This window comes from Salmo salar, chromosome 21 (genome assembly GCF_965601325.2).
Source record: "Salmo salar chromosome 21, fSalSal1, whole genome shotgun sequence".
NCBI lineage: Eukaryota > Metazoa > Chordata > Actinopteri > Salmoniformes > Salmonidae > Salmo > Salmo salar.
Window position 1 is genome coordinate 22,091,409 of NC_138311.1, and position 25,928 is coordinate 22,117,336.

Consider the following 25,928-nt stretch of genomic DNA (forward strand, 5'->3'; position numbering starts at 1 on the left):
TCGATGCTAGCTGATAGATGAACAAAGAGTTAAATCCTTCGATAGCCAGCCTAGCGTGCATGGGAAATGCCACACACACACATGCTCGGGCATGATTCAAAATGAGTGTGTTTCGGTAAGCTTCAAATTAAATGCTGTCACAAACACTGTTGCACACACTGTAATACAGCAAGGGTATCTATCTCTACATGCAAACACATCTAAATACAGTACATCCACAGTATAATCTACAGGGGCCATACAAGTGTAAGGAAACATAGCATGGGCGCCTCACCCTGCAGCTAAGCAGCTCAGTGGCCGGCTTCACTGGCAGGTTGTTACCTCTGATCTCTCAGCAGTGATAACAGCTGGTGGCAGCAACATCTGCCCTTATTTCCCACCCATCTGTCAACTTGTTCTACCTGGGAAGTGGCACATACCGTCTAGCATACAGTGCATTATCCTTAAGAGGTTCTGTCAGGGCCAGAGGCTAGAGGTTAATTCTGATGCAGCATGACGGATACTGACTGGAGAGCTATAAGATGTTAACCTCTGATGTCCAGAAGGCAAGCTAGTAGACTAGTATTTACCCACAGTATTTTTCCGCTTGCTTACCTTCAAGGCCCACTGTGATATGTATAGCTATTTTTGATCAGTTAAAATTAATACACATATGTATTTCATTTTTTAATGAAGGAGTGTCGCAGCTAGTACATTTGGTTCCTTGAAAGTTGTGGGACTGTACATTTTCGGTTTCCCATTGGTTCTAGGAATGAAGCCATACGTTTCCTGACTGGAAAAATGGCAAGTCTTTTAAATGTTCTGAGAAAGGAAGTGAACATTTTGCCTGTTCTGGAAATGTACATTTTTAGGTTGCAGGGAGCATCTGAGAATTTTTTTGGGAAATTCTAGGTTATTTTAAGGTAATTAAATAAGGTTCTGAGAACATTCTCTAAACAATGTGATTATTTGGAGGTTTTGGAATAACTTCCTTAAAACTTTTACTTAATGTTTCAACAAGACATTTAATAACACTGCTATTTTAGTTTGGGTTAATTGTTTTGAACTCCAAACACAGATAGGACACATGGAAATTAATTTGCTTTGGCATTACTCATGCAAACACAATTTTTTCTGTGCCATGTTGTAAGGTATGCGTAACTGGCTGCAGGAAAGTCAGGCGCAGGAGAGCAGAATTGGGTAGCAAACGGAGCCCTTTATTATGGTGAACAAACACACGGCACTAAGAACACTAAACAAATACAGATTGACAGAACCCGGCGCAAATCAGTGTAACGAGCATATACACGTAACAACAAACAATTCCACACACAGACATGGGGGGGGGAACAGAGGGATATATACACGTCAAATAATGAGGGAATGTAAACCAGGTGTGTGGGAAAACAAGACAAAACAAATGGAAAATGAAAGGTGGATCGGCGATGGCTAGAAGACCGGTGACGTCGACCGCCGAACGCCGCCCGAACAAGGAAAGGAACCGACTTCGGGTTCCGGGGCGATCCGGACGGAGACGGTGGAACTCCCGCAGCATTGAAGGGTCCAACACGTCCTCCATCGGAACCCAGCATCTCTCCTCCGGACCGGACTGTGGCTATGAGAGGTAGCGGGTAACTGTACCTCACAGTGATCTGGTTTAGGCCTCGATAGTCAATACACGTGCGCAGACCTCCCTCCTTCTTCACAAAAAAGAAACTCGAGGAGAAGCGTGAAGTAGAGGACTGAATGAACCCCTGACGCAGGGATTCGGAGACATATGTTTCCATAGCCGCCGTCTCCGCCTGTGACAGGGGATACACATGACTCCTGGGAAGTGCGGCGTCTACCAGGAGATTTATCGCACAATCACCCCTTCGATGGGGTGGTAATTGAGTCGCCTTCTTTTTGGAGAAGGCGAGAGTCAAATCGGCATATTCGGGGGGAATGCGCACGGTGGAGACCTGGTCTGGACTTTCCACCATAGTAGCACCAACGGAAACCCCTAAACACCTCACCGAGCACTCTCGCGACCACCCCGTGAGAGCCCTCCGTTGCCAAGAAACAGTGGGGTCATGACAGGTTAAAACCTCTTACATCCAGGCGAACCCCTAGCCAACAGCCAATGGGATCGCATGCGCGAAATACAAATACCTCAAAAATCCAATAATTTCAATTTTTCAAACATAAGACTATTTTACACCATTTGAAAGATAAACCTCTCCTGAATCCAACCACGTTGTCCGATTTCAAAAAGGCTTTACAGCGAAAGCAAAACATTAGATTATGTTAGGAGAGTACATAGACCAAAATAATCACACAGCCATTTTCTAAGCAAGCATATATGTCAATAAAACCCAAAACACAGCTAAATGAAGCACTAACCTTTGATGATCTTCATCAGATGACACTCCTAGGACATTATGTTATGCAATACATGTATATTTTGTTCAATCAAGTTCATATTTATATCCAAAAACAGCTTTTTACATTGGCGCGTGATGTTCAGAAAATCTATTCCCACCAAAAATTTCCTGTGAATTTACAAAAATACTCATCATAAACGTTGACAAAATACATAACAATTATTTTAAGAATTATAGATACAGAACTCCTTTATGCAATCGCTGTGTGAGATTTTAAAATAGCTTTTCAGCGAAAGCACATTTTTCAATATTCGGAGTACATAGCTCGCCATCACGGTTCGGGGCAAACTAAACTCAGAATTAGTATTACAAATATTGTATTACCTTTGCTGATCTTCGTCAGAATGCACTCCCAGGACTGCTACTTCCACAAGAAATGTTGTTTATGTTTGAAATAATCCATAGTTATGTCCAAATACCTCTGTTTTGTTTGTGCGTTCAGGTCACTATCCAAAGGGTAACGCGGGAGCGCAATTCGAGACACAAAAAGTCAAAATGTTCCATTACTGTACTTAGAAGCATGTCAAACGCTGTTTAAAATCAATTTTTATGGTATTTTTAACGTCAAATTGCGATAATATTCCAACCGGACAATAGTGTATTCATTCAAGGAGGAAAATAAAAAACAGCGTTCTCGTGGGAACGCGCATATCCAATCTCTTTGTCCTCAGGCAGACCACTCAGTAACTGAGCTCCTATACTCTGCCCAGAGACAGGAGAAGGCTCAATCCACTTTCTGAAAGCTTTAGACAGCCAATGGAAGCCTTAGAAAGTGCAACGTAACAGCACAGATACTGTAGTTTCGAAAGGGACTAGAAAGAAGAACTACATTTCTCAGATCCTACACTTCCTGGTTGAATTTTTCTCAGGTCTTTGCCTGCCATATGAGTTCTGTTATACTCACAGACACCATTCAAACAGTTTTAGAAACTTCAGAGTGTTTTCTATCCAAATCTACTAATAATATGCATATTCCCGTTTCTGGGCAAGAGTAGTAACCAGTTTAAATCTGGTACGTTTTTTCATCGGCCGTGAAAATACTGCCCCCTATCCATATCAGGTTAACCAGGGTAGGCCTAGCACCACGGGAAATGCAGGAGAGTCAATGAGGAAGAGACTGATTCTCTCCTTGTGAACCCCCTGTGTCACCATGCCCAGGGGAGCGGTGGCCTCCCTCATCAACCCTGACCCTAATGGTCGACTATCTAAGGCGTGAACTGGGAAGGGCATAGCCACTGGAACTATGGGGATCCCTAAACTATGGGTGAATGATTTGTCTATGAAATTCCCAGCTGCGCCTGAATCGACGAGCGCCTTATGCTGGGAATGCAAGGAAAACTCAGGAAAAGTAACATACAAAAACATGTGAGCAACAGAGGGCTCTGGGTGAGAATGGTGCCGGCTCACCTGGAGTGACGCCAGAGTGCCCTGCCTGCTGCCTCGACCCCCAGAGGAACCAACCCGGCACCGACCGGCAGTGTGACCTCCGCGGCCACAGATGGTGCACAAGAAGGAACCTCCTCCGGTCTCCCTGAGCGCAGCACCTCCCAGTTCCATGGGCATCGGAGCGGTGGTGCTGTGGGATGGAACCAACAGACCCCGCTCTGAATGTCCGCGGGTAGCCAGCAGGTTATCCAGCCGAGTGGACAGGTCCACCAGCTGGTCAAAGGTGAGGGTGGTGTCCCTGCAGGCCAACTCCCAACGGACGTCCTCGCGCAAACTGCAGCGATAGTGGTCGATCAGGGCCCTGTCGTTCCATCCGACGCCGGCGGCTAGGGTCCGAAAGTCCATCTCGAACTCCTGCGCGCTCCTCGTCCCCTGCCTCAGGTGGAAGAGACGTTCACCCGCTGCTCTACCCTCGGGCGGGTGATCGAAGACCGCCCGGAAGCGGCGGGTGAAATCCTCGAAGTGGTCCAGCGCCGCATCTCCTTCTCCCCCCACAGCGTTGGCCCACTCCAGGGCTTTCCCCGAGAGGCACGAGACGAGGCCGGACACCGTCTCCCGGCCTGAGGGAGCCGGGTGGACGGTCGCCAGATATAAATCTAGCTGCAGCTTGAAATCCTGGCACCCCAGTATCTCTACTTGCACATTCATCTTCTGCACATTCTACCATTCCAGTGTTTAATTGCTATATTGTAATTACTTCGCCACTATGGCCTATTTATTGCCTTACCTCTCTTATCCTACCTCATTTGCACATGCTGTACATAGATTGTTCTACTGTATTATTGATTGTATGTTTGTTTAATCCATGTGTAACTCTGTGTTGTTGTATATGTCGAACTGCTTTGCTTTATCTTGGCCAGGTCGCAGTTGCAAATGAGAACTTGTTCTCAACTAGCCTACCTGGTTAAATAAAGGTGAAATAAAAATAACAATGAATAAAATAAAGTGACTATGTATAGATAATAAACAGAGAGCAGCAGCAGTGTAATGGGGGGGATTCAAATAGCCTGGGTAGCCATTTGATTAGATGTTCAGGGGTCTTATGGCTTCGGGGTAGAAGCTGTTTGGAAGCCTCTTGGACATAGACTTGGCGCTCCGGTACCACTTGCTGTGTGGTAGCAAAGAGAACAATCTATAACTAGGTTGGCTGGAGTCTTTGACAATTATTAGGGCCTTCCTCTGACACCGCCTGGTATAGAGGTCCTGGATGGCAGGAAGCTTGGCCCCAGTGATGTACTGGGCCGTACACACTAGCCTCTGTAGTGCCTTGCGGTCGGAGGCCGAGCAGTTGCCATACCAGGCAGTGATGCAACCAGTCAGGATGCTCTCAATGGTGCAGCTGTAGAACCTTTTGAGGATCTGTGAACCCATGGCAAATCTTTTCAGCCTCCTGAGGGGGAAGAGGTTTTGTCATGCCCTCTTCACGACTGTCTTGGTGTGCTTGGCCCATGATAGTCTGTAGGTGATGTTGACACCAAGGACCTTGAAGCGCTCAACCTGCTCCACTACAGCCCCGTCGATGAGAATTGGGGCGTGCTCGGTCATCCTTTTCCTGTAGTTCACAATCATCTCCTTTGTCTTGATCACGTTGAGGGAAGGGTTGTTGTCCTGGCACCACACGGCCAGGTCTCTGACCTCCTCCCTATAGGCTGTCTCATCGTTGTCGGTGATCAGGCCTACCCCTGTTGTGTCATCGGCAAACTTAATGATGGTGTTGGAGTCGTGCCTGGCCATGCAGTCATGAGTGAACAGGGAGTACAGGAGGGGACTGAGCATGCACCCATGAGGGCCCCCGTATTGATGATCAGTGTGGCGGATGTGTTGTTATCTACCCTTACCATCTGGGGGCAGCCCATCAGGAAGTCCAGGATCCAGTTGCAGAGGGAGGTGTTTAGTCCCAGGGTCCTTCGCTTAGAGATGAGCTTTGTGGGCACTATGGTGTTGAACGCTGAGCTGTAGTCAATGATTAGCATTCTTACATACGTGTTCCTATTGTTCTGGTGTGAAAGGGCAGTGTGGATTGCAATAGAGATTGCGTCAGCTGTGGATCTGTTGGGGCAGTATGCAAATTGAAGTGGGTCTAGGGTTTCCCTGTAGCTCAGTTGGTAGAGCATGGTGTTTGCAACACCAGGGTTGTGGGTTTGATTCCCATGGGGGGCCAGCACAGAAAAAAATTTATGAAATGTATGCATTCACTACTGTAAATCGCTCTGGATAAGAGCATCTGCTAAATGACTAAAATGTAAATGTAAAAAAATGTTTCTGGGATAATGGTGTTGATGTGAGCCATGAGCAGCCTTTCAAAGCACTTCATGGCTACATACGTGAGTGCTATGGGTTGGTAGTCATTTAGGCAGGTTACCTTAGTGTTCTTGGGCACAGGGACTATGGTGGTCTGCTTAAAACATGTTGATATTACAGACTCAGACAGGTAGAGGTTGAAAATGTCAGTGAAGACACCTGCCAGTTGGTCAGTGCATGCTCGGCGTACACTTCCTGACAATCCTTCTGGCCCTGCGGCATTGTGAATGTTGACCTGTTTAAAGGTCCTGTTCACATTGGCTACGGAGAGCATGTTCACACAGTCGTCCAGAACAGCTGATGCTCTCACACATGCTTCAGTGTTACTTGCCTTGAAGCGAGTATCGAAGTAATTTAGGTCATTTGGTAGGCTCGTGTCACTGGGCAGCTTGTGGCTGTGCTTCCCTTTGCAGTCTAATAGTCTGCAAGCCCTGCCACATCCGACGAGCGTTGGAGCCAGTGTAGAACGATTCAATCTTAGTCTTGTATTGACGTTTTTACTATTTGATGGTTCGTTGCAGGACATAACGGGATTTCTTATAAGCTTCCGGGTTAGAGTCCCGCTCCTTGAAAGCGGCTGCTCTACCCTTTAGCTCAGCCTGTAATCCATGGCTTCTAGTTGGGGTATGTACATACGGTCACTGTGGGGACGACGTCATCGATGCACTTATTGATAAAGCCAGTGACTGATGTGGTGTACTCCTCAATGCAATCGGAAAAATCCCGGAATATATTCCAGTCTGTGCTAGCAAAACAGTCCTGTAGCTTAGCATTTGCTTCATTTTACCACTTTCTTATTGACCGAGGTACTGGTGCTTCCTGCTTTAGTTTTTGTTTGTAAGCAGGAATCAGGAGAATAGAATTATGGTCAGATTTGCCAAATGGAGGGCGAGGGAGAGCTTTGTACGTGTTTCTGTGTGTGGAGTAAAGGTGGTCTAGAGTTTTTTTCCCTCTGGTTGCATGTTTAAAATGCTGATTGAAATTCGGTAAAACTGATGAGTTTTCCTGCATTAATGTCCCCTGCCACTAGGAGCGCCACATCTGGGTGAGCGTTTTACTGTTTACTTATGGCCGTATACAACTCATTGAGTGAGGTCTTAGTGACACCATCGGTTTGTGGTGGTATGTAGACAGCCATGAAAAATACAGATGAAAACTCTCTTGGTAAATAGTGTGGTCTACAGCTTATTATGAGATACTCTACCTCAGGCGAGCAAAACCTCGACACTTCCTTAGATTTCGTGCACCAACTGTTATTTACAAATATACTGTGGCGTACAGCAGGTCAGCCACCAGGGGGAGACTCGTCGAGGCCTGGTAACAGATGGAGTATACATCACGAGGCGATGGCTCCATCTGCTGGACGTTGCAGGTCTCAACGGGCTCTCCAGCCAGGACAAATGGTGGCTGATTTGGAGCTGGTGAGTAATCAAGGGCAGATTGCTCACCATCTGTGCAAGGCCCATAAAGCTGCCAGAAGGGCAGCACACAGGAGGAATGGGGGAAGAAAGGACTCCCGTGGTATTGTTGGCGGTTGCAGAGGTAAGAAGAGGGAGTTCAGTTTTGTGCCGGACGGGATACAGCCAGACCCGTAACACCATAAGACGGCATCCCAGAGAGGGTCTCATAGGGGAGACCTATCCTTTTCTTTTTGATCTATTATTTAAATAAACACCCTTGAAACTGAGCTAATCCTTCTCTGTCCGTGTCTGATATGGGTAAACGTCTTGACCAAACCCCCTGGTCTTCCACAATACATAGACCGCCACCCCTTGTCTTACCAAAGGCCGCTGTTCTATCCTGCCGAAAATGCTGAGCTACCTGCCAGCTATATGTTATTCATGTCGTCATTCAGCCACGACTCGGGGAAACATAAAATATTACCGTTTTTAATGTCCCGTTGGTAGGATATACGTGATCGTAGTTCGTCTGCTTTTATTATCGATTGATTGTACGTTGGCTAATAGGACTGATAGTAAAGGTAGATTACCCTCTCAGCGACGGATCCTTACAAGGCAACAGAATATTCGTCCACGATACCTTTGTCTCTTTCTCCTGCGAATTACGGGGATGAGGGCCTTGTCAGGCATCTGAAGTAAATCCTTCCCGTCTGACTCGTTGAAGAAAAGTATTCCTCCAGTATGGGGTGAGTAATCGCTGTCCTGATAATAAAAAAGCTATTTTCGGTCATAAGACAGGGTGGCAGAAAGATTATGTACAAAATAATGCAAAAAAATATGCACAATTGGTTACAGGATCGTAAAACGGCAGCCATCTCCTTCGACGCCATCTGAATACTTTACATAAGTATTCAGACCCTTTACTCAGTACATTGTTTAAGCACCTTTGTCAGCGATTACAGCCTCGAGTCTTCTTGGATATGATGCTACAAGATGGCACACCTGTGGGTGCAAAAACAATTTGTATCTCTAATAATTTGATATCAATGAGATGGGCACATGTAGTACAGTGGTTCTTCCTGTTAATGTTGCATCATACTGCAGTACACCTTGCGGGCTGCCACAGAATTCTATGGCACGTAATGGTCAGGAGTAGGCTACACTACTAAGAGCATTCCCACACCCTAATTGTAGTCTAACCAATACCCAAACGGAGATTCAGTGAAACTAAAAATCGCATTGATTTATCAAGACCAGTCCCCATGCTTGTCTCAGAGCAGCGCGAAACGGTGCTGAAATAGTTGACCACACATGGGTAGGCTATTGCTTCAAATCTTATTGCTTCTAACTTTAATTTGCTTTTTAAAAAAGATCTACACCACTTTTAACAGCATATTACTCAACACTAATCAGACTCTTGTCACCTATGGTAGGCCTACAGTATATCTAAAAAATATTTTTTTCAATGATGTGACTCACTGCCAATAATTACATTTAGAGGATTGGAGGATTCTAAATTAATATCTAAGGGGCATTTTTCATTAGGGCAAATCTGATCTGTGAGAATATCTAAGGGAATTTTATATCATTCTAAATTGATTAATAATAATCGCTTTATTTAAAAAAAAAATATTTTAGAGATGATTTTGTTTTCAAATAACCTAAAGTGAGCAAGAAAAAGCCCATTCTTGAACATGGGGTGAGACATTCTCACTCATTTGTAAATAAAGCCAGTTTGATATTTAGAATGATTTATTTCTGTTTTCAGAGGGAGAGAACCCAAAAGCCCACCGTCGCCTCATGGGTCCCCCAGTTGTGGCCGGCACAGGTATCGAACCCAGCATCTGTAGCAATGCAGTTTGCACAGCGATGCAGTGTCTTACACCGCTGCGCCACTCGGGAGGCCCCATCCACAAAGTTTTTAATGCTGATCAATTGCTTTGCACAAAGTATCTATTATCCTGCTAATAGCCCATAATGGTGTTGTACAATGTGACCAGTCGGGAGTAGGCTACAGTACTACAATAAGAGCAAAAGAATCCAAACATTTCCACACCCTAATTGTAGTCTAAGTTTCTCTTACAATAAAAACCTTAGTGTAACAACAGTTTTAGTAAGTAATACTGACGAGTAGAAACAAAAATATAAGTGTATTTTTTTCAGATGCGCGCGTGCAGGACAGAGGAATAGCAATTCTTACACTATTGTTCTAAATTCAATCACCTTCATCCTCATCATTCAGTGAATTGAAATTCAATTTTGAAGTCGTGCACAATTATCAGTTTCTATTTGGTTTATGTCGCCCATTCATTGTGGGACCCAAAACCATAATCAGTGCTCTAACTACCCCTTGCGCTGGTCTGGAGCAATGAAGCAGTGACACAGGGTACCGTACTAATCCACAAATTACCTCTAAGTCCCGCGGTATAACCTCAACTTTTAGTTGAGCAACCACTGCAGTTACAGTTGACTCATATCTGTCTCAGGTATTAGTGATGGTTACAGCGGCTTGTGAAAGTGTTCACCCGCTGGGCATATTTCCTATTTTGTTGCCTTACAACCTGGAATTAAAATCGTTTTTTGGGGGGGTTCGTATCATTTGATTTACACAACATGCCTACCACTTTGAAGATGCAATATATGTGTTATTGTGACACAAACAAGATATAAGACAACCTGAGAACTTGAACGTACATAACTATTCACCCCCCCCAAAGTCAATACTTTGTAGAGCCACCTTTTACAACAATTACAGCTGCAAGTCTCCTGGGGTCTGTCTATATAAGCTTGACACATCTAGCCACTGGGATTTTTGCCCATTCTTCAAAGCAAAACTGCTCCAGCTCCTTCAAGTTGGATGGGTTCCACTGGTGTACCGCAATCATTAAGTCATACCACAGATTCTGAATTGGATTGATTTCTGGGCTTTGACTAGGCCATTCCAAGACATTTAAATGTTTCCCCTTAAACCACTCGAGTGTTGATTTAACAGTATGCTGAGGGTCATTGTCCTGCTGGAAAGTGAACCTCTGTCCCAGTCTCAAATCTCTGGAAGACTGAAACAGGTTTCCCTCAAGAATTTCCCTGTATTTAGTGCCATCCATTATTCCTTCAATTCTGACCAGTTTCCCAGTCCCTGCCGATGAAAAACATCCCCACTGCATGATACTGCCACCACCATGCTTCACTGTGGGGATGCGGTTCTCGGGGTGATGAGAGGTGTTAGGTTTGCGCCAGACATAGCGTTTTCATTGATGGCAAAAAGCTACATTTTAGTCTTATCTGACCAGAGTACCGTCTTCCATATGTTTGGGGAGTCTCCCACATGCCTTTTGGCGAACACCAAACATGTTTGCTTATTTTCTTCTTTAAGCAACGGCTTTTTTGGGCCACTCTTCTGTAAAGCTCAGCTCTGTGGAGTGTACAGCTTAAAGTGGTCCGATGGACAGATACTCCAATCTCCGCTGTGGAGCTTTGCAGCTCCTTCAGGGTTATCTTTGGTCTCTTTGTTGCCTCTCTGATTAATGCCCTCCTTGCCTGGTCCGTGAGTTTTGGTGGGCGGCCATCTCTTGGCAGGTTTGTTGTGGTGCCATATTCTTTCCATTTAAAAAAAATTGATTTAATGGTGCTCCGTGGGATGTTCAATGTTTCAGATATTTTTTTATAACCCAACCCTGATCTGTACTTCACAACTTTGTCCCTGACCTCTTTGGAGAACTCCTTGGTCTTCATGGTGCCGCTTACTTGGTGGTGCCCCTTGCTTAGTGGTGTTGCAGACTCTGGGGCCTTTCAGAACAGGTGTATATATACTGAGATCATGTGACACTTAAATAAAGTCCATCTGTGTCCAATCTAACTAATTATGTGACTTCTAAAGGTAAATGGTTGCACCAGATCATATTTAGGGGCTTCATAGCAAAGGGGGTGAATACATATGCACGACCACTTTTCCTTTTTTTTTTTTATACTTTTTAAAAAAATGTTATTTTTTTTCATTTCACTTCACCAATTTGGACAAGTTTGTATGTCCATTACATGAAATACAAATAAAAATCAATTTCAATTACAGGTCGTAATGCAACAAAATAGGAAAAACGCCAAGGGGGATGAATACTTTTGCATGTGTAACCTATGTTGAGCTGCGGAAGTAATGTCCTCCTGAAGGAAAATAAACATCATAAATAAATCAATGAATTAATCAATCTTACCTGAATCAGGTTGATCAACACATCCTTCTCAGGGGCATGGCCTCCTGCAGCCATGGGGTCCGGGGTCCGGGGACCGGCGGAGTGGGAGTGGGGGGCTATGTGTGGTTAGGGAGGGACAGGGGGGTGGGTGGAGGTGGGAGGAGAGTAGCTAGAGCTTGGGGATCAGCCCTTCTCTTTCACAGTAGGGGTTTCAGGAAGCCTGTGGAGTGGCATAACCTGTGTAGGCAAGAGAGAGAAGTACAGGGGGACAGTTAGGTGATAAGGGAACCTTGTTTTGCCTGGTAACAGTCACACTGACACACACATACACCAACCCTAGCTTCAGTTGCAGACCTAACCCTAACCGCCAGCCGCAACCCTAACCCTGACCCTAGCCCCAGCCGCAATCTTAACCCTGACTCTAACCCCAGCCACAACCCTAACCCTGACCCTAGCCGCAATCTTAACCCTGACTCTAACCCCAGCCACAACCCTAACCCTGACCCTAGCTCTAGCTGCAACCCTAACCCTAGCTCCAGACGCAACCCTAACACCAATCCTGCCACAACCCTAACCCTAGCTCCAGCCGCAACCCTAAGGAGTTGGCACATACAGTATATGATATCAGTTAAAGCTAAGTAGGAAGAACAACATTGACAGGTCTTTACTCTGCTATTATATTCCACAGAATGATTCAAATAGACATCGTATACACAAAATAACCAAACACACAGACTGCAGAAATACAGCAGATCCTCTCAGAATAGTGATCAGTACAAGCATCTGCTTCTGATTATCCAAATCCAGTCCCCCTACATGCCATCACTCCTGATTAATTACAGTGGCATCCTGCCATCCCCAAAGACATGCCCAACACCAACTGTCTCTCTATCCTCTCTTTCCTCTGAGACCAATGCCCCAGACCACCTGTCTATATGTCTACTCTCTTATACGCCCAACAAACAATCTCACTGCCAGCCTGCTTGTCAGTGCAACTTTAGGTAAGGCCATTGGCCATGTGAATTTTGCAGCCCTCTCAACCTGAAAGGATGGCATGACGATTAATGCCTCTACAGCCTTGGCCCTTTAGGAATGTGCCAAATGACACTCCTCTCTTACCACTGGTTGATAAATAGAGACACCAGGCTTTGGTGTCCTTTTAACTGTTGCACTGTTCTTTGGTGTCCCTAACATGTACTGTTTACAAGGTAGTTACAAATAGTGTAACTACACAATTCATAAATTGTGTGATTTTTGTTTATCACAATAATTTATTAGATTGTGTCTAATCACAAATTTATAAATTGATGCACATGTAATTCAAAAACAAATGGAATGACCAATAGGAGTGGTTATAACATATCTGTGGCGGAAACCCACTCATCTTGGTATTGACACGGCACAGAGTGGCATTACAAACGCAGCAGATCAAAATAACTGGCTGCAACTGTTTGACCTTATAAACAATACTTTCCAGAAACAAAGCTCTGTGACTGGAGATTGTTGTTTCTACTAATACACACAAGAATAACAGAGGTTGATTAAAGTAAATGTATCAATCCACAGCTCCAAATCACTGTTGGAACTATTCAACCATCACAATCAGATGTAAACAAAAAAACCCATGGAGATTTTAACATTGTTATTGGCGGTAGACTAGCTAAAAGGAATTGTATATTAATAATAAAATCATGAATTTAAATGTTCTCTAGATCTTCAATTCAGATCAAAATGTATATTATTCACAATCTCACTCTCTCTCTGCCCGTTACCTCTGTCAAAACTTCATGTCAGCAGGAGTAACTTGTTTTTGGAGTTAATCACCTGAAGGGGCAGTTTGAAGGACGATGATCTGGGAAGTACTACACTTATTTCGTAAATCTGCAACAGCCGTCTGCCATACTTGACTCAACTATATTGACGCAAGCATGATCCCTATAGGCCGACTTGCGTCACAAGTCTTAGCACGTTGCCAAGGAATCGTCTCGTGCAAGCCCAAAAACAGCTACGCTATCTAGCTAGCATATTAATAGGCAGACATTTATTTTAATGTTTGTTTACGTTATACAATAAACCAAAGTGCAATTGGAAAACTGCTATCAATGTAACAACGCTTGCCTAGGGCACCTTGGGATCACCTAATAATCCTGACGTTGCCAAAATAGCCGCGGCTGACTGATTTCTGCTTGGGGAGAAGCAACAGGTGTTTCTCATCTGTGTAAACATACCATGAACAGTAGAGCTGTAATTACCCAGGCCAGGGCAGTGGGAGAGAGGGCAAGGGGGCTGAAAACAATCTTTCCCCCTACCAAAGATCCGCCTGCCTGGATGACATCCAGGATCCAGACCAAAAAAATCTGGTCCAGACACCTTATGTATTTTTATGCCCAGTGCCAGTCGCGTTCGAGCTGGCTAGGATTGGTCGCTCAGAGAATAACTCAATATAACGAAGTGTCACCAGTGAACAGTATGGTACTTGCTGTGGGGCACTGGAACTGAGGCTCCCCATTGGTTAGAAACATGCCACATATACTGTATGTGCCACATAAAATTGATAAACAACAATATGGTGAAACTTCCACAACAGCCTATAAGAGGGCAAGGTGGAACTATTTCCATGGTTTACTATTCGTAGGGTTGCAAAAAATACTAGTAGTAATTTACCAAAGTTAGAAGAATCTTAGGTAAAATATGGCAATCTATGGTAAGTTTGGTAATTTATACTTTTAAAACTTTATTCATATATAGCATTAATTTTCTATATCGTCCATTAGTTTCTAGTGGAAACACCATATTGTTCAAGAGAAAATAGCCTAATTTATGAGAAAAAAAAGCATCTCAATGGCATTATTTTCAATTAACTCTCCCAACCATTGACTTTTTCACAACTGCAACCAGTTTGGTGGCAAATATTTACAACACAGACATATTTCTATATTAAAATAAATAAGTGCTTGTAAAACATTTTATATATAAATAATATTTCATGCTGAAACCCTCATATTAAACACCAATGGTATTCATTCAGTTGATGGTTTATATTTAGGATAATGTTTTACAGCTTGTCATTCAAATTTGTATTTTAAAATCTTATTTGATTATTTTATATATTTTACTTGTGATAGGGACAGAGATAGTTTCAGATACTTGCGATAACCTGAAGTACCCAAAAAGAACACTATATGTAATGTGATACAATACATTAAAAAAACTTGAAAGCCACAAAGATTCTGGAAGTGTAAAGATAACAAGTTTACAGTAATATATCCTCCCTTTGCAACCCTACATACAGTGCCTGCAGGAAGTATTCAGACCCCTTGACTTTTCCATATTTTGTTAGATTACAGCCTTATTCCAAAATGGATTACATCGTTTTTATCCTCACTAATATACACACAATACCCCATAATGACAAATCAAAAACAGGTTTTAAGACTGTTTTGCTAACTTTACATAAGTATGCAGACCCTTTACTCTGTACTTTGTTGAAGCACCTTTGGCAGCGATTACAGCCACGACATATTGGGTATGACACTACAAGCTTGGCACACCTACACTTGGGGAGTTTCTCACATTCTTCTCTGCAGATCCTCTCAAGCTCTATCAGGTTGGATGGGTAGCGTTGCTGCTCAGCTATTTTCAGGTCTCTCCAGAGATGTTTGATATGGTTCTAGTCTGGGCTGTGGCTGAACCACTCAAGGATATTCAGACACTTGTCCCGACGCCACTCCTGCGTTGTCTTGGCTGTCTGCTTAGGGTCGTTGTCTTGTCGGAAGGTGAACCTTTGCCCCTGTCTGAGGTCCTGAGCGCTCTGGAGCAGGTTTTCATCAAGGATCTCTGTACTTTGCTCCGTTCATCTTTCCCTCGATCCTGACCAGTCTCAGTCCCTGCCGCTGAAAAACATTCCCACAGCATGATGCTGTTCCCACCATGCTTCACCGTAAGGATAGTGCCAGGTTTCCTTCAGATGTGACGCTTGGCATTCAGGCCAAAGAGTTTAATCTTGGTTTCATCAGACCAGACAATCTTGTTTCTCATGGTCTGAGAGCCTTTAGGTGCCTTTTGGCAAACTCCAAGTGGGCTGTCATGTGTACCCTCATCCTACTCCTCCTCTGTTCCTCCGGTGATGTGGAGGTTAACCCAGGCCCTGCGTGTCCCATGGCACTCTCATTTGTTGACTTCTGTAACCGTAAAAGCCTTGGTTTCATGCACGTTAACATCAGAAGCCTCCTCCCCAAGTTTGTTATACTCACTGCTTCAGCACACTCCGCCAACCCTGATGTCAGTGCCGTGTCTGAATCCTGGCTTAGGAAGGCCACCAAAAATTCTGAGATTTCCATCCAACATTTTCCGTAAAGATAGAACTGCAAAAGTGGGAGGAGTTGCAATCTACTGCAGAGATAGCCTGCAAAGTTCTGTCAAAGTTCTGTCATACTTTCCAGGTCTATGCCCAAACAGTTCGAGCTTCTAATTTAAAAACTGTATCTCTCCAGAAATAAGTCTCACACTGTTGCCGCCTGTTATAGACCCCGCCCCAGCTCCCAGCTGTGCCCTGGACACCATATGTGAATTGATGGTCCCCATCTATCTTCAGAGTTCGTTCCGTTAGGTGACCTAAACTGGGATATGCTTAAAACACCCCGGCAGTCCTACAATCTAAACTAGATGCCCCCAATCTCACACAAATTATCAAGGAACCTACCAGGTTCAACCATAAATACGTAAACATTGGCACTCTCATAGATATTATCCTGACCAACTTGCCCTCCAAATACACCTCTGCTCTTTTCAATCAGGATCTCAGCGATCACTTCCTCATTGCCTGCATCCGCTATGGATCCGCAGTCAAACGACCACCCCTCATCACTGTCAAACGCTCCCTAAAACACTTCTGCGAGCAGGCCTTTCTAATCAACCTAGCCCAGGTATCCTGGAAGGATATTGACCTCATCCTGTCAGTAGAGGATGCCTGTTCGTTCTTTAAAAGTAATTTCATCACCCTCTTAAATAAGCATGCCCCTTTCAAAAAATGTAGAATTAAGAACAGATATAGCCCTTGGTTCACTTAGACCTGACTGCGCTTGACCAGCACAAAAACATCCTGTGGCGGACTGCACTAGCATCGAATAGTCCCCGCGATATGCAACTTTTCAGGGAAATCAGGAACCAATACACGCAGTCAGTTAGGAAAGCAAAGGCTAGCTTTTTCAAACAGAAATTTGCATCCTGTAGCTCTACCTCCAAAACATTTTGGGACACTGTAAAGTCCATGGAGAATGAGAGCACCTCCTACCAGTTGCCCACTGCACTCAGGCTAGGAAACACTGTCACCACCGATAAATCCACGATAATCGAGAATTTCTATTAACATTTCTCTACGCTGGCTATGCTTTCCTCCTAGCTACTCCAACCCCGGCCAACAGCTCCGCAACCCCCATAGCTACTTGCCCAAGCCTCCCCAGTTTCTCCTTCACCCAAATCCAGATAGCAGATGTTCTGAAAGAGCTGCAAAACCTGGACCCGTACAAATCAGCTGGGCTAGACAATCTGGACGCTCTCTTTCTAAAATTATCTCAGCTCACTGGTCACCATAATACCCACCCGTAGCACGTGCTCCAGCAGGTATATCTCACTGGTCTTCCCCAAAGCCAACACCTGCTTTGGCCGCCTTTCCTTCCAGTTCTCTGATGCCAACGACTGGAACGAATTGCAAAAATCGCTGAAGTTGGAGACTTATCTCCCTCCCTAACTTTAAGCATCAGCTTTCTGAGCAGCTTACCGATCGCTGCAGCTGTACACAGCCCATCTGTAAATGGCCCATCCAATCTACCTACCTCATCCCCATATTGTTTTTAATTTACTTTTTTGCTCTTTTGCACACCAGTATTTCTACCTGCACATCTATCACTTCAGTGTTAATTTGCTAAGTTGTAATTACTTCGCTACTATGGCCTATTTATTGCCTTACCTCCTCACGCCATTTGCACACACTGTATAGATGTCTTCTATTGTTTTATTGACTGTACATTTGTTTATTCCATGTGTAACTCTGTGTTGTTGTTTGTGTTGCACTGCTTTGCTTTATCTTGGCCAGGTCGCAGTTGTAAATGAGAACTTGTTCTCAACTGGCCTACCAGGTTAAATAAAGGTGAAATAAAAATGAAAAATTAAATAAAGCGATGGGTGCTTAAAGCTTAAGAGGGTGTGGGTGTAGACAACAAAGAGCTCTCCAGTAGGTGTACCAAAACATTAAAGGGTGATTTTCTCAAAAGCGAGGTTACATTCCCATTGTTCCTCAACTGTAGTGTATGATATACAATTTTCTAGCTCTGAGTCTCTAGTTTTATCCAATGTAAAAAACACAATTTCAAATTTTGCAATATAAGACCGAATCGAGACGTCAGTCACATATTTTACAAGTATAGTGGTGGCTGCTTCATGTTATGGGTATGCTTGTAATCATTAAGGACTGGGGAGTTTTTCAGGATTAAAAATAAACAGAATGGAGCTAAGCACAGGCAAATTCCTAGAGGAAAACCTGGTTCAGTCTGCTGGGAGATGAATTCTACTTTCAGCAGGACATTAACCTAAAACACTAGGTCAAATCTACGCTTGCGGTGCTTATCAAGAAGACAGTCAATGTTCCTGAGTGGCTGACTTTTGACTTAAATGAACTTGAAAATCTATGGCAATACCTGAAAATGATCAACAACCAATTTGAAAGAGCTTGAATATTTTTTTTAAGTATAATGGGCAAATGTTGCACAATCCAGGTGTGGAAAGCTCTTTGATACTTACCCAGAAAGACTCACAGCTGTAATCGCTGCCGAAGGTGCTCCTATAAAGTATTTACTCAGGAGTATGAATAATTAGGCTATAAATTAGATATTTCTGTATTTCATTTTCAATAAATTTGCTATAATTTCTAAAAACATATTTTCACTTTGTCATTATGGGGTATTGTGTGTAGATTTGAGAAAAATATATATTTACTCAATTTTGAATTCAGGGGATATGAATACTTTCTGATGACCACAATACCAACAAGCCTATCAAAGGGCCAACCTACTGTATTAAGCCTATGGTGTAGCTAGATACTAGTTCCAGCCTCAGTTCCAGCCTCCACCTCTAGATGCCCTTGAGATGCCCAGTGTCTGTGAAAGTGGGCCACTGCACTCTGAGCCCGAACAAGGATATAGTTACGCTAATACTGTAATTGAAAGGCATGTGTGTGCATGCTCCGTCTGTTGCAGTAAGCAGTTAAAAAATCCAATCATGATGAATAGCCTGGCCATAGATAATAGCCCGCCCATGGAGAATCCCCCTTTACGTTTTAGTGCTGAAGCTATCTGAATGTGACACGGCTCTAAGAATGCCAGTCTTGAGCACGACTAGTTTTACTGCCTCCTTGTGCCCTTAATAGAGATTTCTCGAGGTCTGCACAATAAATACTAAGGATCCTACCTTCCCTTCTCTCTGGTATGCCAGGGTGTCTTCCTAGTTAGCAGCCAGTGGAGTGTGTCGCCACCCTGGCCACAGCTAACCTCCACATAGGAAGGAACCTCTCTCCAGTCAACCACCTTAACCTCTCGACAGACCCGTATCAAATGACAAGCCCGTCACATTACAGTATCTGTCTGACTAACAGCAGGGTCTAGACTCTAGGGGCTGGGTTTATGACTGAGTGTCCATGGGAGGGGGGGGGGGGGGGGGCAGTTATGTAGAGGGATGCATAATGAAGTGTGTGTGTGTGTCTTTCAGTGGTGTAAAGTACTACAGTACTAAAGTACTTAAGTATTTATTTTTAGTTATCTGTACTTTACTTTACTATTCATATTTTTGACTGCTTTTACTTTTACTTCACTACTATACATTCCTAAAGAAAATAATGTACTTTTTACTCCAAACATTTTCCCTGACACCCAAAAGTACTCGTTACATTTTCATTGCTTAGCAGGACAGGAAAATGGTCCACTTCACTCACTTATCAAGATAACATCACTGGTCATCCCTACTGCCTCTGATCTGGAGGACTCAATAAACACAAATCCTTTGTTTGTAAATTATGTCTGCGTGTTGTAGTGTGCCCCAGGCTACCTGTAAATTAAAAAAATACAAGAAAATTGTGCCGTCTGATTTGCTTATTATTAACTGTCTATACTTTACTTTTGATACTGTACCTAAGTATATTTTTTCAATTCTATTTACTTTTGATACTTAAGTTTATTTAAAACCAAATACTTTTAGACTTTTACTCAAGTAATATTTTTCTGAGTGACTTTCACTTTTACTTGAGTCATTTTCTTTTAAGGTATCTTTACTTTTACTCAGGTATGACAATTGGGTACTTTTTCCACCACTAGTGTGTCTCAACATGTTTATATGCCGGACATCTGAGGAATGCCTCCATCCATTGAGAAAGCAATGTACTCTTTGGCAAACAAAACCACAAACCACTGTAAAATGTATTGCACAGCCTCCCCTCATCGAATTAACTGAAAATAATGTTTACGACCACAAATAACAATAACTATAGCAACCTTGTGTTTATAAACGTGGATATCGACTTTGCAATGCAGGGCTACAGGCCTGAAGTTTGAGGGTTTGAGACCTGGCTGTATGGTGCCAGGACAACAACCTCTCCCTCAATGTGAGCAAGACAAATGAGATGATGGTGGACTACAGAAAAAAAGAGGGCCAAACATGCCCCCATTCACATAGACGGGGCTGTAGTGGAGCGGGTCGAGAGTTTCAACTTCCTTGGTGTCCAAATCACAAACAAACTGTCATGTTCCAAACACGTGTCGTGAAGAGGGCATGACAACGCCTTTTCCTCCTCAGGAGACTGAAAATATTTGGCATGGGTCCCCAGATCCTCAAAAAGATCTACAGCTGCACCATCGTGAGCATCCTGACGGGTTGCATCACCGCCTGGTATGGCAACTGCTCGGCATCCAACTGTAAGGCGTTACAGAGGGTAGTGCGTACAGCCCAATATACAAGGCGGTGTTAGAGGAAGGCACAAAAAATGGTCAAAGACTCCAGTCACTCAAGTCATAGACGGTTCTCTCTGCTACTGCACGGAAAGCAGTACCGAAGTACCAAGTCTAGGTCCAAACAGCTCCTTAACACCATCTACCCCCAAGCCATAAGACTGCTGAACAATTAATCAAATGGCCACCTGGACTATTTGCATTGACACCCCATCCCCTTTGTTTTTACACTGCTGCTACTCAGTGTTTATTATCTCTGCATAGTCACTTTACCCCTACCTACATGTACAAATTACCTCGACTAACCTGTAGCCCCGCACGTTGACTCGGTACCGCTACCTCCTGTATATACCTCCTGTGTTCCTCCAAGATGGCGTGGCAGTCAGACGTGTTTGTCCTGTCATGTCCCTTGTATATATATTTTTTCCTCTTTTTCTTCGCATATCTTTTAAAAATATTTTCCTAAAACCTCAACTTCTAAATACTCTACTGCAACCCGCCTCACCCAATGTGGCGTGGATCTGTTTTTTTTCTAAAGTATTTCTATTTACTTCGGATCTGGAATCCCTCAACTGAAGCTAGCCAGCAAACCATTGCTAGCGGTCATCAGCTAACCTTTATCTCGGAAAGCTCTCGCCAGTTCGAACAACGTGACTCAAACCAGAGCATAACGGACCAATTATTATTTTATATATCTTTTTGCCCATATCCCCGGATTCCTACTGCAAACTCTGAACATTTTCATCTGGATCTTCGCAACTAGCTAACTGCAATCCGGGTGACTACTCCTGGCTAGCGTTTCCATCCCGAAGCTAGCTCGGCCAGGGCTCCTGTGTTACCACCGAAGCCCACTACTGGGCTACAATATCCGGACCCCTTCTACTGCCGGTACGAGGCACGGAACCCCGCCGATCCTCTACGACTGGAATACCGACATAATCTGCCCGAGGATTCCAACAGGCCCCTCAGGCGCGAAGTCCGCTGAAGGCCCATTCTGCTAACCGGCCTGCTAGCTATCTAGAGCTGCTTGGAACCCTACTAATTCCCCGACTGGTCTATCGACGTCACCGCACGAAGAGGCAAAAACAGACACCCCCATTGCGACGTCCCCCAAAGGCTAACTTGCTAGCCCCGGTCTGCTAACTGCTAGCTTGACTGCCCCAGTCTGCCAACTGCTTGCTTGCTAACCCGGTCTGCTAACTGCTACCTTGCCAACCCCGGTCTGCTAATTGCTAGCTTGTTTAGCCCCGTACTGAGTCAAAAAAGTTCTGGGACACTGTAAAGTCCATGGAGAATAAGAGCACCTCCTCCCAGCTGCCCACTGCTCTGAGGCTAGGAAACACTGTTACCACCGATAAATCCACTATAATTGAGAATTTCAATAAGCATTTCTCTACAGCTACCCATGCTTTCCACCTGGCTACTCCTACCCCGGTCAACTCCCGACACACTCCACAGCAACCCGCCAAAGCTCCCACCATTTCTCCTTCACCCAAATCCAGATAGCTGATGTTCTGAAAGAGCTTCAAAATCTGGACCCATACAAATCAGCCGGTCTAGACAATCTGGACCCTCCCTTTCTAAAATTATCGGCCGAAATTGTTGCAACCCCTATTACTACCCTGTTCAACCTCTTTTTCGTGTCGTCTGAGATTCCCAAAGATTGGAAAGCTGCTGCGGTCATCCCCCTCTTCAAAGGGGGTGACACTCTAGACCCAAACTGCTACAGACCTACCCTGTCTTTCTAAGGTCTTCGAAAGCCAAGTTAACAAACAGATTACGAATCCCACCGTACCTTCTCCGCTATGCAATCTGGTTTCAGAGCTGGTCATGGGTGCACCTCAGCCACGCTCAAGGTCCTAAACGACATCATAACCGCCATCGATAAGAGACATTACTGTGCAGCCGTATTCGTCGACCTGGCCAAGGCTTTTGACTCTGTCAATCACCACATTCTTATTGGCAGACTCGACAGCCTTGGTTTCTCAAATGATTGCCTCGCCTGGTTTACCAACTACTTCTCAGATTGAGTTCAGTGTGTCAAATCGGAGGGCCTGTTGTCCAGACCTCTGGCAGTCTCTATGGGTGTGCCACAGGGTTCAATTCTCGGGCCGACTCTCTTCTCTGTATACATCAATGATGTTGCTCTTGCTGCTGGTGATTCTCTGATCCACCTCTACGCAGACAACACCATTGTGTATACTTCTGGCCCCTCTTTGGACACTGTGTTAACTAACCTTCAGACGAGCTTCAATGCCATACAACTCTCCTTCCGTGGCCTCCAACTGCTCTTAAACGCAGGTAAAACTAAATGCATGCTATTCAATCGATCACTGCCCATACCTGCTCGCCCGTCTAGCATCACTACTCTGGACGGCACTGACTTAGAATACGTGGACAACTACAAATACCTGGGTGTCTGGTTAGACTGTAAACTCTCCTTCCAGACTCACATTAAGCATCTCCAATCCAAAATTAAATCTAGAATCGGCTTCCAATATCGCAACAAAGCATCCTTCACTCATGCTGCCAAACACACCCTTGTAAAACTGACCATCCTACCGATCCTCGACTTCGGTGATGTCATCTATAAAATAGCCTCCAACACCATTCAACAAACTGGATGCAGTCTATCACAGTGCCATCCGTTTTGTCACCAAAGCCCCATACACTACCCACCATTGCGACCTGTACACTCTCGTTGGTTGGCCCTCGCTTCATACTCGTCACCAAAACCACTGACTACAGGTTATCTACAAGTCTCTGCTAGGTAAAGCCCCGCCTTATCTCAGCTCACTGGTCACCATAGCAGCACCCACTCGTAGCATGCGCTCCAGCAGGTATATCTCACTGGTCACCCCCAAAGCCAATTCCTCCTTTGGCCACCTTTCCTCCCAGTTCTCTGCTGCCAATGACTGGAACGAACTGCAAAAATCTCTGAAGCTGGAGACTCATATCTCCCTCACTAGCTTTAAGCACCAGCTGTCAGAGCAGCTCACAGATCACTGCACCTGTACATAGCCCATCTGTAAACAGCCCATCTATCTACCTACCTCATCCCCATACTGTATTTATTTATTTCTCTTGCTCCTTTGTACCCCAGTATCTCTACTTGCACATTCATCTTCTGCACATCTACCATTCCAGTGTTTAATTGCTATATTGTAATTACTTTGCCACCATGGCCTATTTATTGCCTTTACTTACCTCATTTGCACTCAATGTATATAGACTTTTGTTGTTTTCCTTTGTTCTACTGTATTATTGACTGTATGTTTTGTTTATTCCATGTGTAACTCTGTGTTGTTGTATGTGTCGAATTGCTACGCTTTAGCTTGGCCAGGTCGCAGTTGCAAATGAGAACTTGTTCTCAACTAGCCTACCTGTTTAAATAAAGGTGAAATAAAAAAATAGAAAATAAATAGCCTCGTTTATTGTTATTTTATTGTTATTGTTATTTTTTTAATTTCATTTATTTCGTCAATATTTTCTTAACTCTATTTTCTTAAAACTGCATTGTTGGCTAAGGGCTTGTAAGTAAGCATTTTACAGTAAGGTATTCGGCGTATGTGACAAATACATTTTGATTTGATATTGAACATTTTTACAGCTTTGAATGATTTTATGTGTGGTATGATTGCTAGTTAGCCTATGCAGACCTGGACAAACGATCCACCTACCACTATTGTTAATAGGGGAGTTTTTTGAGCTGCGTGTCTTCACTGTTCTTTCATGCACAATGATGCACCTGGCCTCTCCGCTGCCTATCAGATATTGCTATTTGGAAAGTACCAAAACCCCTTGATATAAAGGATGCGCATGCAAGCAGATGAGGAAATTTGGCTAGGATGGAAGAAATTATACAGTAAAACCTACAAAAGAGCGAATGTGAACCAGGGAAAAAATGCACTAACCTCCCGTGCCCAGAAAAATCCACACAACCCTCCCCAAAGCAAACCCTCCCCCATGCCACCAACATGAAGGATTGGAATTGAGAGACAGACTGAGCTAATTTCTGCCATGTAGAGCCCTGCTCATTTCAGCATGTTAGAACAGGCACCCCTCCCTCAGTCTACAATCTGTGTCAAATCCTTGGCCCTAGGACAATCAATAGATCTACTAACAAGCTTTAATAGGCACAAATTGATTCCATGTTAGACTTCGATTGATTGTAGGCAGTGCATATGGCAGATTTATCCAATTAATAGGCCGAGTGTGTTAGGGAGGAAACATTTCAAGGTAGTTTGGATGGGATTTGTGTGCTACGTAAGCGTGTCAGACAGTCGGTAAGCATGAAACATGCATGAATCTGCACCACATTTGCCTGGGGCTATCATAGTCTGCAGAATATTATTAATTATGATCTGAAATACAAAACTGATCCTAGATCAGTATTACCACACTGAAACGTTTTATGAATACAGGTTCTGGTTGAAAAGTCTTAAAGTTGTCATTACTTTGTGACAATGGCCACTGTAAGTGTCAAGGTTTATACAAAGTTTGCCTAACAAAAACGGCAGACCGACTTTTAGCTGAGAATGCTATCCTGTCACTTGTGAGCACTTCAGCGGTAGGGTAGTTGAATACTCAGTTGAGGCAATATCTGCCCACTCTAGGCAAGCTGTAAGCCGTCCTATTTGTTGATGTATGGATCTATATTTAGAGACTACTGGGCTGCTGCAGACACACTAGGATGATTCACATTAGGGCTGCACGATATGGCAAAAAATGTATTTGCATTTTTTGTTTTTAGCAAATATTTTGGATGCAATTTTACTTGTGATTATAGGTCAAAACACCTGGGTAAACTGTTAGAATCATAGAAATGTAATTATCGGTCACGCCTAGTCCTACTCCGCATCATTACACACACCTTGATTATCTTCTCTTCATGTTCAGTACGGTATTCCTGTTTTGTTCGTCTTATTACTAAACTCACTTTCTGCACCTGCTTCCTGACTCACTGTGTATACTTCACAGAATACTGCCGCATTAATTATGTAAGCAGCAGAAGAAAAAGTCCTCAGACAGTTGGTGAACAGGTATACCACCTCCGCCAACACCACAATCAGATGGTGCAACTAGGTGTTTGGAACACTGCCCAAGTGAGGCTCCAGCACGCTGTCCACCGCCAGAAGGAGCAGGAAGACCGTCATCCTGGTGATCGCGTATGGCTCTCCACCAGGATCGTCCCGCTCC

General features: G+C 44.0%; 1 protein-coding gene across 3 annotated transcripts in view; it reads right to left on the reverse strand.

Moving 5' to 3' along the window:
* Positions 1 to 25,928, reverse strand: part of slc4a3 (solute carrier family 4 member 3) — a 124,486-nt gene that overhangs the window by 85,265 nt on the left and 13,293 nt on the right. For all 3 annotated transcript variants that reach the window (XR_001323203.3, XM_014164421.3, XM_045704527.2), the window contains exon 2: positions 11,758 to 11,973. Coding sequence is in view for 2 of the 3 variants with exons in the window: in XM_014164421.3 (XP_014019896.1) it covers positions 11,758 to 11,811 (54 nt within the window). In the remaining variant the exon portion in view is untranslated. The remainder of the gene's footprint in view (positions 1 to 11,757; positions 11,974 to 25,928) is intronic.